Source organism: Orbicella franksi, chromosome 5, assembly GCF_964199315.1.
Source record: "Orbicella franksi chromosome 5, jaOrbFran1.1, whole genome shotgun sequence".
Lineage (NCBI taxonomy): Eukaryota > Metazoa > Cnidaria > Anthozoa > Scleractinia > Merulinidae > Orbicella > Orbicella franksi.
The window spans coordinates 20,259,130-20,273,992 of NC_138149.1; the positions used below are offsets into that span (position 1 = coordinate 20,259,130).

General features: G+C 39.1%; 1 protein-coding gene and 1 pseudogene across 2 annotated transcripts; both read left to right on the forward strand.

The window, feature by feature from the left end:
• The first annotated feature begins 33 nt into the window (after positions 1-33).
• LOC145487562 (uncharacterized) lies at positions 34-13,911 on the forward strand. Of its 2 annotated transcripts, none has more exons than XM_081466388.1 (2): positions 34-432; positions 13,023-13,911. In XM_081466388.1, exons 1-2 carry the CDS (start codon positions 36-38, stop codon positions 13,151-13,153), a joined length of 528 nt encoding a protein of 175 aa, XP_081322514.1. In that variant the 5' UTR covers positions 34-35; the 3' UTR covers positions 13,154-13,911. The 2 variants fall into 2 exon arrangements, with proteins under 2 accessions (XP_081322514.1, XP_081322515.1); XM_081466389.1 differs by lacking the exon at positions 13,023-13,911 and adding an exon at positions 11,540-13,014.
• Positions 6,925-9,971, forward strand: LOC145486857 (uncharacterized; annotated as a pseudogene).
• Positions 13,912-14,863: the final 952 nt, after the last annotated feature.

The window sequence follows — 14,863 nt, forward strand, 5'->3', positions numbered from 1 at the left end:
GAAATTATCATATATGATACATTTTACTGACAAAGATGGAAACTGAATACGTGATAGCTGGGTTTGCTTGGAAACCTGAGGCTCACATGAACACGAAACAAGTGGAACTTCTAATAAGCAAAGCGGAGGATATCTATCAGGACCATTTTGATCGCAACGATGTTTTGGTTCACAGTGTGAAATATTCAACTTACAATTTGGAGCAGTGGAATTCAGACGGAGGAAGCTTTTGTGTCTGTCCATCTCTTGAACCAGGAGTTTATCATTTCGTATTTCGCGTGGACAATGGTGAAGAAAAAGAATTGAAAATTTCTGATTATTACGATCGAACCTTTTTGGGCAATGGCCGTGCAGTGAATTACATCGAACTTATGAAGTGTTCAAATACAGATAAACCAGCTGTGGTTAACAGCAACAGAAAATCAACGCGATGTGAGTATTACAGCCTAACTGCTGGTAGCAGTAAATAGATTGATTGATATAACTCACAATTAGCCAATCAGACGCCATGTCTATACTGTTCTGCTGTCCTACATTAGTATAAATGTACTGGCTTTCTACCACGAATGCCGTTCTCTGATTGGCTACACTACTCACTATCTATTCTGTGATAGATAGTGAGTAGCATAGCAGTGTGCCCTTGTTAGCAAAATGACGGCCGCTTCTTGGCGTTTTCAAAGTATCAGTGACGAGGATTGTGTAGTTCCAGAAAATATCCATAACCACCCCAAGGAAGGTTAACGGAAATTCTAAGGGGGGAGGGGGGTTTCAAAAGCCCAATTTTGTAAAGGAAAGTATGGCACTAATATGGAATTTCCAGAGGGGTGGGAGGGGGGTTCAAGCTAAAAAACCTTCCGTGGGAGGGGTATGGATATTTTCTGAAACAACAAATTTAGATAAAGTTTTGAATGACTAGTAGATTTATACTAAAACAATTAGATTATTCATTCTCGATTTCTATACGTGATAGTTGACAAGAACGCAGCCCAAGTCAACTATCACTTGATATAAATCTCGAGCTCATTATCTAACTGTTTATTATATCCATCAAATATTTTCACTCGCGCGCAATTGGTCTAAAGATGTCACGTGACCGAATATGCCCTAGATAAAACTGGGGAATATCCAAGTGATATTCCCCAGTTTTCAAAACTGCGCGTGTTGCCATTTCTCCGCCAATATTAAGCCTTTTTCAAATTTTTTTTCAGAAATTAGAGATTATTCCTCGACCACTACTTTGACCCAAAACTCCAAATTTGAAGAAAATTGCTGACCCGAAGGTATACTGTAACCTTAAGTATTTACCGTACATAATTTCGGTCAAGTGAGCATGATATCAGTGACTTGATATTGCAGGATATCGGGTCAGTAGGTCTATACAGCTTCTTATTGGCTAATTGTGAACTTGGGTATAGTAGCATGCCTAATCGTACGTTATCTGGTATGCTTTGGCGGCATATCAGGTTTGTTTGGTTTTGCCATGAGTATTTTGCCTTGGCTGTCTCTCTCCAAATGCAAACCATGGTTTAATTATACTTCCTAAATTTCATTTAGATGTCGCTAAAAAGTCTTTTTATTATCATGGTGCATGCACATTTAATAGCCTTCCAACGAACATAAAGATTTTACCACCTAAGGAACGTTTCAAGGCTATCTCCGATTTTTTTTCTTAGGTTATTTTTTAGAACATTTTCAATTCTATATCCAATTTTTATGAGAACGCTATTACCTTTTTAAGCTTTTAAATTTTTTAAACATTTCAGCGTATCTTTTAAAGTAGTTAGTTTTTTTATAGATATATATTATTTATACATGCTCTTTTTATTTTACGTTATACAGGGCCCCCGTTGATACCAGTCCTGCGACTGAAGGGGTCACCCTGTTTAAATATTGATTATTATTATTATTATTATTATTATTATTGTTTGACCAAAATCAATATAAATCTAAAGTGTACTGAAAAGATACAATTAGGTATAAATGCCAGGTCACTGACCTGATATGGCAGGATTCTTATAGTTAATCATAGGCGTTGAGGTAAATTACACTTGGATTTTACAAAAAAGGTACACTTGCAATGTTTATCTACTTCTCCCAAAGACCAGATATTGCAACACATCAGGACAGTAGACCAGCTTCTGATTGGCTACCAGAAACTTCCAAAAGTAATGACCCCCTGAAAGTAACGACCCCAAAAGTAGCGAAGCCCCAAAAGTAACGTCAAAAAGTTGTGGCCGCTAATATATCCTGAAAGAAGTGACCCCCCCCCCCTCCCAAAAGTAGCAAGCCCTACAAAAGAAGCAATCCCACCCTTCCCCCCACTGAAAATTGTGAGACCAAGGTTCAGTAGTATGTATTATTTACAATCAATAGTGAGGTGAAAGTTACGTATGGTAACTTGATTTAAGACACTCTACAACAAAGGAAGGTATCACTTATGGCATGAAGTGTTGTAAAATGTCAATTTGTGCTTTGTCAGTTCATGTTCCGCTGAGTCAAAACAAAACCCATAGAATTTAATCAAGTATTAACAGGAACATCTCGAACTAACAGGAACATTCTTTAAATTGAAATTGAAAACTCTGTATCATTCAAATTTAAATCAAAAAGTCGACCATCGCACTGAGATATTGTTACAGCAGACTAACATAGCAGTGCATCATGAAGTAGGACAGTTTACAGTATCTGATTAGCTTTAATTCTTGCTGACCACTGACAACACGGTATAGACATCCCTCAGACAAGCATGAAGAGTCCACTCATGTCATAGCAACATAGATTTAAACTGGAATAAGAATTAATTTAATTTGATGTTTAAAGAACTGTTCTTAGATCAAATTTCCATCTTTTATTCTATAAAAAAAGCTTAGTCATATCAGCTTTCCATAATGTTTTTTACTCCCTGAAAGTAACAACCCTCCAATAGTAATGAGCCCCAAAGGATGCTAATTCCAAAATTAATGAGGGTCGTTACTTTCGGAAGTTCACGGTAGTTATGAAACTGGATACAGTTAAATGGCACTAATCATACCTTTTTTTGGTCCACTTTGGAAGCATTACTAGGGTTGTATTTTTGGTCACACTGTGGTTATAACTTTTGGGTAAACAACTCCTTTTCAAAATATGAACAATGGCTCAACCTATCCTGCAAACAGGTGTTCTTATTTTTCTTGGCAGTTGAAGAAGGAAAAATAAGGAATGCCTGATACAATAATTATTGTTAGACAAGTGGTGTGTAGAGAGCCCAGTATCTGTTTCTAAAGGTTTTTTTTAAAGATTTTTTTTTTGTATTTTAACTTTTCCAGTATCTGAACTTTCTTCTGACATTCAGCAATATCCTGATTGGTTCCCTAAGTTCCAGTAAAGAGGTGTGGCTTGTGGCCTAAAAATATCTCAGTGATAACGATATATATTTTGAACAGTTAAATTTTAAAACAGCTGAACTCAGTGTTACTGAATAAATGAAACCAATATTCCAGACCCTGTCCTTACAGCACAAATATTTAGAAAGCCTAAAATAATTATATCTTTCAACTTAATGAGCAAAAACATGAATGTATAGGAGAATCTTTGCCGAGGTTGTTGTTTACATTTTTCCTCATTAACATACGACTTTGCACAGAGAAGGCATCACACAAGACACAAATTGACTACAAACATTTAAAGAATTTAAAATGAGGGAGAAATGACCTGGTGATTTGGAAATAGTGAGCAAGAGAGGCACTGTGGTGTAGTGGTTACATGCATGCCGCTCTCAAGATCAAGCAGTCTAGGTGTGAGCTCTGACAAGAGTTAAGAGTGGATGTCTCTAAAAATCAAAGAAAAATAACAAAATCGCGGACATGGTCAAAAATTCGTTTCGTCCCATTTTTTGTCTACAGGTAGCTATAGGTACTAGCTAAAGTGAAATGAGGTTAGTTTCTGTAAATATTCATTTTGACGCGAATAAACCGTTATGAATTGCATGATCGAAAATGAGTGCGTGCGAGCTCGAAATTATGCAGTTTTCAGGCCGACCTTAGATGAACTAAAATGCGACAGCAGGAATTGTCTAGCTATAAATATATACAGTTGGCCTTCCTTTACCAAGATATACTGATATTTTTTGTATTGTGTCCTTCCTGATGAAACCACGGGTTAATTACCAGAGGACGTCTTCGCCATTTTTAGTTCACGTCAAACCCGGCCTAATATATTGTGGCAAAAGTGCATGTGGTAGTGTCTCAAAATTTCCAGCAATACTATCACGAGGGCTTATAAGGTAGGTCTTCAAATTTATCGTTTCATTTTTCTGGTATCTTCTGCTGTTTCAATATACCAACCAACCAAACTTCGGTAAAATTGTAAATGGCGCCATATTGAAATGAACAAAATCAACATTGCAGTGACACAAGCAAACCATTGTTTGAGTCGCAGCCGCACTTAGCTTGTTATGTTTGCTTTGATATCAATAGTTCCTTACCTTAGAAATCTTTTATAGGCCCTTATTATGCCACTTGGAATATTCTTTCGAAATACTGTCCTCTGCAAGTTGGTGTAAAGGGGGCCGACCGGCGCACTCAATGAAGCCACTGAGCCGGTGATGAGTAAACTTTAAAAGTTACTTGTTTTCGTCATTTTCTATAGCGTGTCGCAACCCAGTTTCGTTTAGTCTACTTTGATCCTAAGTTTGGCTTTTTTGACGTCCCACACACAGAAGATCCCATACAAGCACGGCAGGCACCGCTAGCGATTTGCACAGGTTCCTGTCTGCGTGTGGACTGCGTGACATGTGATAATCTGTCACGTAAACAGATCAACTAACAATACATTCTGCAACACGAATAAAAGCTAAACAAAAATATTGCCGTCATGAACAAAAAAGATACAACAAAGAAACAGACTTTACAAAATGTCACAAATTTAAAACGTACAGTGAAAACTTTATGGAACGAAAATAACGATTTAATTTTCCCACGGGATACAAATGTAACCAGTTAACGAAAGTAAACAAAAAGCAAAAGCGTAATGATCGTCGGTGAAAGCAACAAAGATAACGGTTGCTTTAACTCCAGCAGAAAAAAATGTCTTGTTCTTTCCTTGATATTGTTGGTGGCGTTTGTGGTGCAGAGGAACGCGCAAGGCATCCGTCCACTCAGACAGTATCACTGTCATCGTGCAGCAAGGATATCAGAAGCCACAAGCGTTTTTTACAGTTTTCAGGTGTTGAGACAGAAATAAAACTTATCTTAGCGAGAAGCGGGATTTTCGTGAAGCCCGTCAATTTTTCGGAAATGCCTGTTTGCCCGTTACATCGATCAAGCCTTGGAATCGGATGGAGAAGAGCCAGTAGATTATGTTCTGTGCCTCAGGATGTCTCCGGTCACAAAAAGGAATCTGAAAGAGTACCTGCAGCAGAAAGGGGAATTAGTTTGCAGCACTCAATACACATTTTTGAGCTTACGAAAAACCTCGTACCCATCGGATCAGGTAAACGATTACAATGTTTATTCTCACTTTATGCAAGGATAAACATCCGTATAACTTCTCAATTCACGCAGGGTACTTGGCGGGAATCACAGACTTAATATCCTTACTTCAAATCACTTCACTGCCGCGTAAAATAACGCCAAGTTTAACAGTAAAATTATTTTCATGTCTCACGAGTTTTCAGGATTTTTGCAAATACTTTTACGTCGAAATCTTGTTCAAACACTGGCATCTACTCAGCATTTTCACCTTCTTCAAGACTTATTCAAAAGGGGAACACTCGAATTGAAATATTTTACAAATATTAGAATTCCTTCCAACAATGCTCCGGAAAAAAAGGAAAGGAACTTAAAAGACTGACTTGTGAAAAGGTAAAATACAGATTGGGTAATCAGTTTGAGGTTTGTGGGGCTTTTTTCCTGGGCTAGGTTTGTACTTTTGTCACATTCAGAGCTATTTGTTCAAGGGGGATGTGTAAAGTAGAAAAGAATAAGTTAATCCTTTCTCTCCAAATATTAAAGGAATTTGTGTACGATGTCGACAGTCTCTGGCAAAAACAAAAAATCAGTTAGAATCGCAGGAATTGGGTGCCACAGGAGGTGTAGAAAACATCACAGAAGGTCTATGTGGTCTAAGCTTGGTGAGTTTCTTCAAAGTGTTTATGAAAAATTTCGATCCAATATAGTTAATGAAAGTGGAAAACTTTGACGCATTCTCTGAATTCTCCCTTCTCTGCCCTTTTCAGGGGTTCAACCCACGCGGGAGAAGGGCGTATCCAGGATAACTTGCATGCGCATCCTCAAAATGCCGCCATTGCCGCCCGTCAACGATTGGGCAAGACCATACATGGCACAAGAATTGGAAAAGCGTGCCCTGCCCGGATAGCCAATCACATCCCAGAATATAGCCAAATAATAAAGGTTTTAAATTAATATATGGCTTCTCAACTTTTTTCTAAATGCTCCAAATGGAAAATAATACTGAGTAGTAACTGGATAAAGATATCAGGATAGGTTACCAGTCAAATAAATTAATTATCGAATATTACTTTCCAGCTCGCATGCGACTTGCGCTTTTATACACGACACCCCGCGCTTGCACACGGTTGATCTCATTTTGAAGCCATCCAAAGCAACGTGTCCACTTTTTTGTCAGGTTGATGAACAAGCGAGTGACTTTAATATTCCTGCCATTACTTGTCCTGTAACTGTTCTTGATGAATAACTGCCAGAAGGTTCCACATCCAGACGGCAGAGCCTTTTTTTTCCGCAAGAAGATTCCGAAGACAGTGATGAAGGCTCCAGTCTAGACAACGAGTCCCAGGTGCAGCTTAATCGCTTCTTACAGCTTCGAGACGTCAGTCCAGTACGTCACACGTTATAAGTACCGTGGAATACAGCGCACGAGCGTACTAAACGCAGATACCTACGGAAAGCTCAACAGTGTATATCTGCAATGCTTGATGTCCTGGCACCTGAAAATTCGCAAGAACTGTGGACGGAGCTTTGTGATCGTCATTTTGTAAGCAGAGAGAGTCAGGTTGTGGTCGAAGGCAGAAGTGAAAAAGAGACGGAGCTTCTTAATGCGTTTGCTGAGAGCTACTTGAACGCGCAACATTGGAGCACCAGACGACAAATACTTTCATTGATGGCAGATAAGTTATCCCTTAAGGAGATGAGAGAGTTTATTCCAGCCGTTACTAGCTATCGCTACAACATTGCCCAACGCCACAGGCTGTTACCTGGAAGAGCTGCTCCTCTTCCAAACCAGGAGAAAAAGAGAATGAGGATTGAACCTGAAAAATTAGAACATTTTGTTTCTTTCATAACGAGTCCACACGTAATTCAAGATGTTCCTTTTGGGGAAAAACTTCTGAAATTGTCATCTGGCGAGATCATAAAAACTGGCGAGATCATAAAAACACCCAATGTGATCAGAACAATGATACCAGAGCGCATTGTCCAGCAGTATCAACAATGTTGCTGTGAAACCAACTTTGAGCTTATGAGTAAGAGAACCCCACAGAGAGTTTTGGCGGTGTGTTCTTCATCTGTTCGCAAGTCTCTTCAAGGACTTGCTAACTTTTCAGCACAAGGAGCGGACGCATTTGATCATTTAGAGAAACTCGTAGACAAGCTTGTTGACTGTGGCAAGACTCAGCAATGGGCGAGGGAAATTAAGCAGCAACTTCGTTTGTCGAAGCAGTACCTAAAGGGCGACTATAAGGTGGGTGCATATTTTATAATTATGCGTTGCCTTTGCGTAAGTGATGTAGCAGACTTCTTACTATGATACACGGCTACCTTTTTCTTTCCCTCCAAGTACTTTTTATGCTTAATTCACGAAACAAGAGTTTGCAATTCACTGTAATACGCTTACACACATGTATACAACGCCGAGAATCGGTTAAGTAATCTTTTTGAAATGTCGATGCGCATGCGTTGCTTTGCAAATATGCACTGAATCACGCGGTTGTCATTTTACTTCTTTTTTTAGGTACATGCAGTGGAGTCCTCAGAGGTTCCCGATCATTGTCGAATTTATGCGCTAAGTGATCCAGGCAATGCAGAATTTCAAGGCTCCTGCGACCATCTCCACAATGAGTCATGTGTGCAGTGTTATGAGTTAGAGGAAGTCATGCGTACCATAGAAGATGAGTGATCAATTGCGCTTTCGTCAGCAGAAGATCAAGCTGACATGCTGCATACTATCAAACAGGCAAGGGATGATATCATTAGCTGGAAAGCCCATCAGCTACGTTCAGTCCACCAAGCTGACGCAAAGCATTCAGTTTTAGCCAAACTCGAGAGCCGATCGGTGCTGTTAGTCCAGGACTGGGCAATGAAATATATGCCCCGAAAATATCGAGAGGCACAGTCAGATTGGTTTGCGAAGCGAGGATTGCCATGGCACATTAGCGTTGCCATAAGACGGTCAGAGGGCTCTGAGCACTTTGAATCGCATACACTTGTTCACGTATTTCAAAGCTGCGCCCAAGACAGTGTGACTGTGGCTTCGATAATGCTTGACTGCCTCACTACCCTGAAAAAGGAAATTCCAGACCTGAAAATGGCTTATTACAAACAAGATAACGCTGGCTGTTATCACAGCGGAAATTCAATCATCTCAGCTAAGCTGGCCAGTGATGCAGTAGGAGTGGCTGCTGTAAGAAACGACTTCTCGGACCCTCAAGGTGGAAAGGGAGTATGTGATCGCAAAGCAGCAACAATCAAAGGAGACGTTGGAAGGTACGCAAACGAAGGCAATGATGTCATCAACGCTTTACAGCTCAAAACAGCCATTGAATCTGGCCAAGGAACCACAGGAGTGAACGCAAGCTATGTTGCTGCCAAGCCGTCAAGCACCTTTAATATCAAATGGGATGGCATAAGCTTACTCAACAATTTTGAGTACGATGAAACTGGCTAACGAGTGTGGAGAGCATTCAATGTGGGTTCCGGTAAAGTAGTGCCATGGGCAAAGTTCGAAGGAGTCATGAAGCAGCCCGAAAAATTGGAAATCCTAGAACCCCCATCGCAGAATGTAAGTGGTGCACCGCCGTTCAAGATTGTGAGACATCGACATATCAAGAAAAGCTCTGTCAAAGCAGATTTCTCAACTGAAAACGAAAACCAAGATCGAAGCAGCACTGGTCAAAATAAGCCAGATGACATGCTTTTCCCGTGTCCAGAGGATGGATGTGTAAAAGCATACAGTCGCTTTGCAAAACTCCAGACACACCTAGATACTGGAAAACATCAAATGATGCTCGAACAGGAAACTCTCTACGATAGAGCTAAAAGAGAATATTCTTCCAAGCAGACGGAGGGATGAAGTCGAATTCCAAGCATTCAAGTTACTGTCCAAGCAAAGAGTGACGCCTTGCCGCCTCTTCCAATGGGATGGGCCCTGAAGACAATTAAGAAAAAGGTGCGTTTTACAAAGAAACAGACCGAATTCTTAACAGACCAATTTCAAAAAGGGGAGCAAAGTGGACGGAAAAGCGATCCACAGGGAGTTTCGAAAGCAATGTGCTTAGCAAGAGACCAGGCGGGGGAACGCCGACTTCAACCTGATGAAGTCCTTACGTCGCAGCAGATTAGTGGCTATTTTAGCCGTCTTTCAGCAAAGAAGCGATTAGAAGTTACAGCCGCCGTAACGAAGCAAAAGCTAGTGAAGTCTCAGAAGTGGCCATGGAGAGTGCCGACGAGGACGAAATTTCGCCGATGCTGAGAGTCATCTATCTGCTGTGTGTGCAAATGTGATGAGAGATGTGGCTATTCGCCATCCGATTGTATCTTTCGATCTTAACATCTGCGAACTTGTACAAAAACGTACACTCACAACTTTAAGAGTGGATAGGCTAAGAGACATGTGCATCGACCTTAGGCTGGATATTTCTGACATTGCACCTCAGAAGAGGAAAAAGCCATACATCGCACGACTCACACAATTAGTCCAGGAGTGTACCTGCACTTCCAAGTAACTGAGCACTATACGTTTCACTAATAACTGATCCGCTGATTATAAAAGGCGGGGCGTATACAATTTTTGAGAGGGCGTTGCGTGACAGCAGAGTTCTACATATCGCATTTCAGTCACTCGAGCTCGCCACAATTTGTGGCGTCTCTTGCAATTTATGTTGACGAGTTTCAGTATGTTCGAAACTGGCGAGTGCAGAAGGCGCAGAAGGGATGCAAATGCTCGAATTCATGTTCACTGGATGCGAAGCAAACGTAAACTAACGACTGTGTGGCAAATTTAACCTGTTGTGTGCAATTCAATTGTTCAACCTGTTGTGTTCAGAATTATGCAGAATTATGGCGCGATTCACAGGGTAGGAAAAGTCGAAATTTGTTTCTCCTGTCTCAGTATATGAAAATAAAGTGTAGTTGTAGACATTTTAATATGTTTCTAGTCATTTCAACGGCCAGTGAAGATGTAACTGACCAAAACAGTTATTTGTGTACAACGCGTTTAATTTTGTTATTATGCATCTCATTACGGCGTCACAGTATTTAACCGAAATACGGCCGGTGGTCATCTTTTGATTGACAAAGGTCCCAAAGAAATAAAACCCAAATCGTAAAGAACTATCTTTGAAGGCTTCTTGGTAGTGTTATTGTAAACTTTGAGACACTACCACATGTATTTTTGCCAAGCTATTCTAGGCCACCTTTGCCTTAATTTCAAAAGGCCGAAAATGTCGTCTCTTAACAGAGACGTAGCTCCTCCAGGAATAACACGAGACAAAAACTATCACTTTTTCTCGTTAAAACAAGTCCAACTCTATATTTCTATAGCTAGAAAAGTCCTTCTGTAACATTTTTGTTCGTATGACAGCTGCCCGAAAAGTGCATAATTTAAGGATCGCGCTTGGTGAAATTTGAGCAATTGACTCGCCGAAAGTTTTCAACGGTTTATTCCCGTTAAAGTGCATATTTCAAACATCTAACCCCATTTCCGTTACTTTACTATATAAGGCTACCTACAGGCAAAAAATGAGCCAAATCGATTTTTGGCCGTGTCCGCGATTTTTTCGATAATCTTTGATTTTTACTGACATTTACTCTTAATACTTTAATGTCTTGTGATCTAAGGCAAGATAACTTTGCTCTCAGTGTGCCTCTCTCCACCCAGGTTTATAAATGAGTACCAGTGAATTTAATGCTGGGGGAAACTCTGTGATGGGCTAGGGTCAAACTAGGGAGTAGAAATAGTCCAGACCTGTATCCAGTTACTACTTCTTGTAGTCACCACTGAGGCCCTGTTAGGGGTAAATTCTGACAAGCGACATGGCCTTGAAACGGCGACACGAGAGCCACGAACTGGCAACGAATGACAGACCACTCCAGTGAAATAGGGAAAGCGACATCAATGTCAAAACAGACCAACAGCAAATTTTGGATTTGTGAAAGCAGTATGAAAACAGTGAATGTTTTAAACAATAAGGTCAATAACGTTTCAATAAAACCAATAAATGAGTCATAAATACGTCTCATTTTACCGACTGAAATATATTAACGTCATTAACGACATTAATAATTAACAAAAACTAATATCTAACTAGGGCTCGTCATGGAGGAGGATTGTGTGACGAGTCCAAAGAGCATCTGGGTAGGAGACTAGACCCATGTGCGTGAGCGCTCCATCTATCTGTCATCTGTTGGAGATATTTTACTTCATCTGTCACCAAGATACTATAGCAGGCAAAGTGGACATAGGACATTTTCAGAGAGGAGACAACTTTGTCAAACTGACAGAGATGTCATACGAGACATTTCTTAGATATCAAAATGAAGTGGAAGATTTTCTGCCAGCCAAAGGAAGTTATGAGGAGACCAGCGACCTTGACTCCGAAGATGAAAGTCAGGCAAACGGTGGTCTTTGGCAGAATGTCCTTAGGTACATCATCTGGAAGGAGTGTCATTCGCCCAGACTGTTTGGACCTCTGAGTAGAGCTTCTCAAATAATAACGTAGACGGTCCTAAAATATACACTATTATTACTCCATTGCTGTTGTGTCTTCATTGACTTCAGTGGATGTTTTAATATTCCCTACATTACTATCATGTCAAATTTGATACAAGGCATTCACTTTTCACTGGTAGTGTCACATCAATTTGTTATTTTATTGGGGTCATTACTAGTCTAGCCATGGATCGAGGTTGAATAAACTGTACCTACAAAAACTGAAAGTCACTCTGGTCTCAGTTTTCAAATTATCTTATTATTATTATTATTATTATTATTATTATTATTATTAATAAGACGAAATTCCGACATAAGAACCTTGCGAAGTGCCGACATAGCTGCTTGTGAAATTCAGACAGGGGACATGAGCAACCCCCCTAACAGGGCCTCACCACTAGGCATGAATGCAGACTTTACCTGTACCTACCTACCTAGATACCTACCTACATGTAACCAAGATGGTATTTTTGTAACCAGACTAAATACATATTAAATAGTAATCAGAGGACAAATCCAATCTACATGTATAAGTGAGTCAACCTATACATTTTCTGGCTCAAAGATTTGGGAATTAAGTGTCTTTAAGAAAGAGTACAAATGCCACCTTCTGATTAATCAAACTTGATTTTGCTGCTGCCTTGTTTTACTTTCAATTGCTGTTTGATTTTGCTAATATTATATAAGTGTGAATGTAGTATATGTATGTATGTAGGTTTGTATGTGTGTATGTATGTAGATCTAGCTTAGCCCAATTAATTTTTTTGCTGCCATTTACTTGAAGATGGCAATGGCCAACCAGAAAGCTCTTGCTACTTTGGCCGCCATTCACTTACAAATTTTATTTCCTCATGGGAAATAAGGAATTTCTTTCTTAATTTCTTAACTTGTTTTACTATTTTCATTACTTTACCAACAAAATGTATCTAAATGCCATATATACGATCATGTAGTGTAAATAAAGAATTGAACTGAGTTGAATTGAATTAACATCAAGCAACCTTGAGCCACCACAGTGAATCATATTATATCTAGTGAGTTACTCGTATTGATTGATTGATTAATATCTTTTGATTTGACAGCATATGTTGACGCCTCAAATGTGACTCAATCCATAAGCAGTGAAAGAAGCCACCTGGACAAGAAGAGTAATGGCAGTACAAACTCATATTCCCAGCATGACTCTCAACGTAGATCGTGCACTTTGTTATAGCTAAAATTTGTCTTTGATAATTCCTCCAAATGGTTTACTTACTGACAGAGACTTTGGCTACCTCTTGCCGGCAAGGTGATATTCAAGATACCATTAGTCCATTTGCAGGCCTTGTTAGTTGTGTGGTAAATCATGATATCTTGTAACACTCAAATTACTTTACCTTTTTTTTAGTATTAATAGTTGTTTCCTTTTTATGTTTATGATGAAATGATTGACAGATTTTGTCACTGGCAATTTTAAGCACAGGATTTTTATTGTTTAGGGAAATGCAAGAACATGATAGAATTTTAACTTGTGTCATTCAAAAATGTTATTATGGAAATCATGGAAATGTTATTATGGAAATCATGGAAATTTTATGAAAGGCCGATAACAAACAAGTTAGGGATAAATTTAAATGTAGAATGATCAAGCTCCTTTTATGGGTCTTTTAGCTGAACAAATGTATCTCTAAATCAGGATTTAGACTAAAAATGTTAAGTAAAAATGGAGAACTCCTTTGGTGGACCATGGAGGTGAAGAGAACTGGATAAGGATCTGTTGAAAGATTGGAGGAAATTACTCTGATTAGATAGGATAGGATTTGGTGATGTTAACTACTATGGACTCTTAACCATGTACATGTAGATCAGATTTTATCAAGAAGTGGGTATTTCATTTTATTTTTTACAATATGTATTATTAGGAGAAATATCATCAAAAGTAGTATGATCTGTGTACATGTAGGAAAAAATAATGATGTGCAAAATTGGGAAGTGAGGTTTGTTGATTACCTGTGCTGTATGAGTAAATTACTAACACTGACCAACAGTAGAACTTCTTTTTGCAGGTGTTTTTTCATTAAACTAACTAATCAGTGATTTAGCATTTCAAGCATTATACCCTAGTTGCATGCATATACTAGGCAACAGTTAAAGTGCTGCTCCATGCCACATCAATCCTTCAAACAGGCTATGCAAAATAGTATGCAAGAAATTTGGCAATAATTATTCTGCCATTACAGCATTACAGCTCAACATGGAAAGGGATACCATGGCATTTGGATACTATGTCATTTCAATCTACATACCTGTAGAATCGCTTCAGTCATCTAAAATTTCAATTTTTAACAAATTTACGTTTTGTTATTGTTTTATGTGTTCATGATGATCACATTAGCAATAATTTATCTGAACCTGTGCTCATCAGGTTGTTTTTCTAGCTAATGCATCTTTGCATTGCCATTTACATCTATGAACGTTACTCTGATTGAATGCTATCACTACTTTGTTCACCCTGAAGCTAGAACAATGTTTGTTTTCTTTTTTGTTTCTGAGGAAACAAAACAAAAATATTGGTAATTATTACAACCTACAGATACCAAAAAAGTTATTTACTACAACATTTGAGAAAACAAAGACCCTATGTTTACATAATTGTCCAAAACATGTTTCCTCAACACAGTGAGCCAGACTGAGACAATAATGACCTGAAATAACAAATAGACCAGAATGGATGAGAACGAAGCATAGTGTTCAGGACTAACCAGCAAATAGCCTCAAGAATGAAGAATACACCCTACCACGAATGAACCAAATAACGCAGTGAACAATACAGTCAGTGTATCTCAGACTGTCTCAGCATGCCAGAAGTTTTCAGGAGAGTGTCAAGATTGTCTCTTTTTTTTGGGGGGGGGGGGGGAGGATTTCTTGGAAATTGATGGTTAAT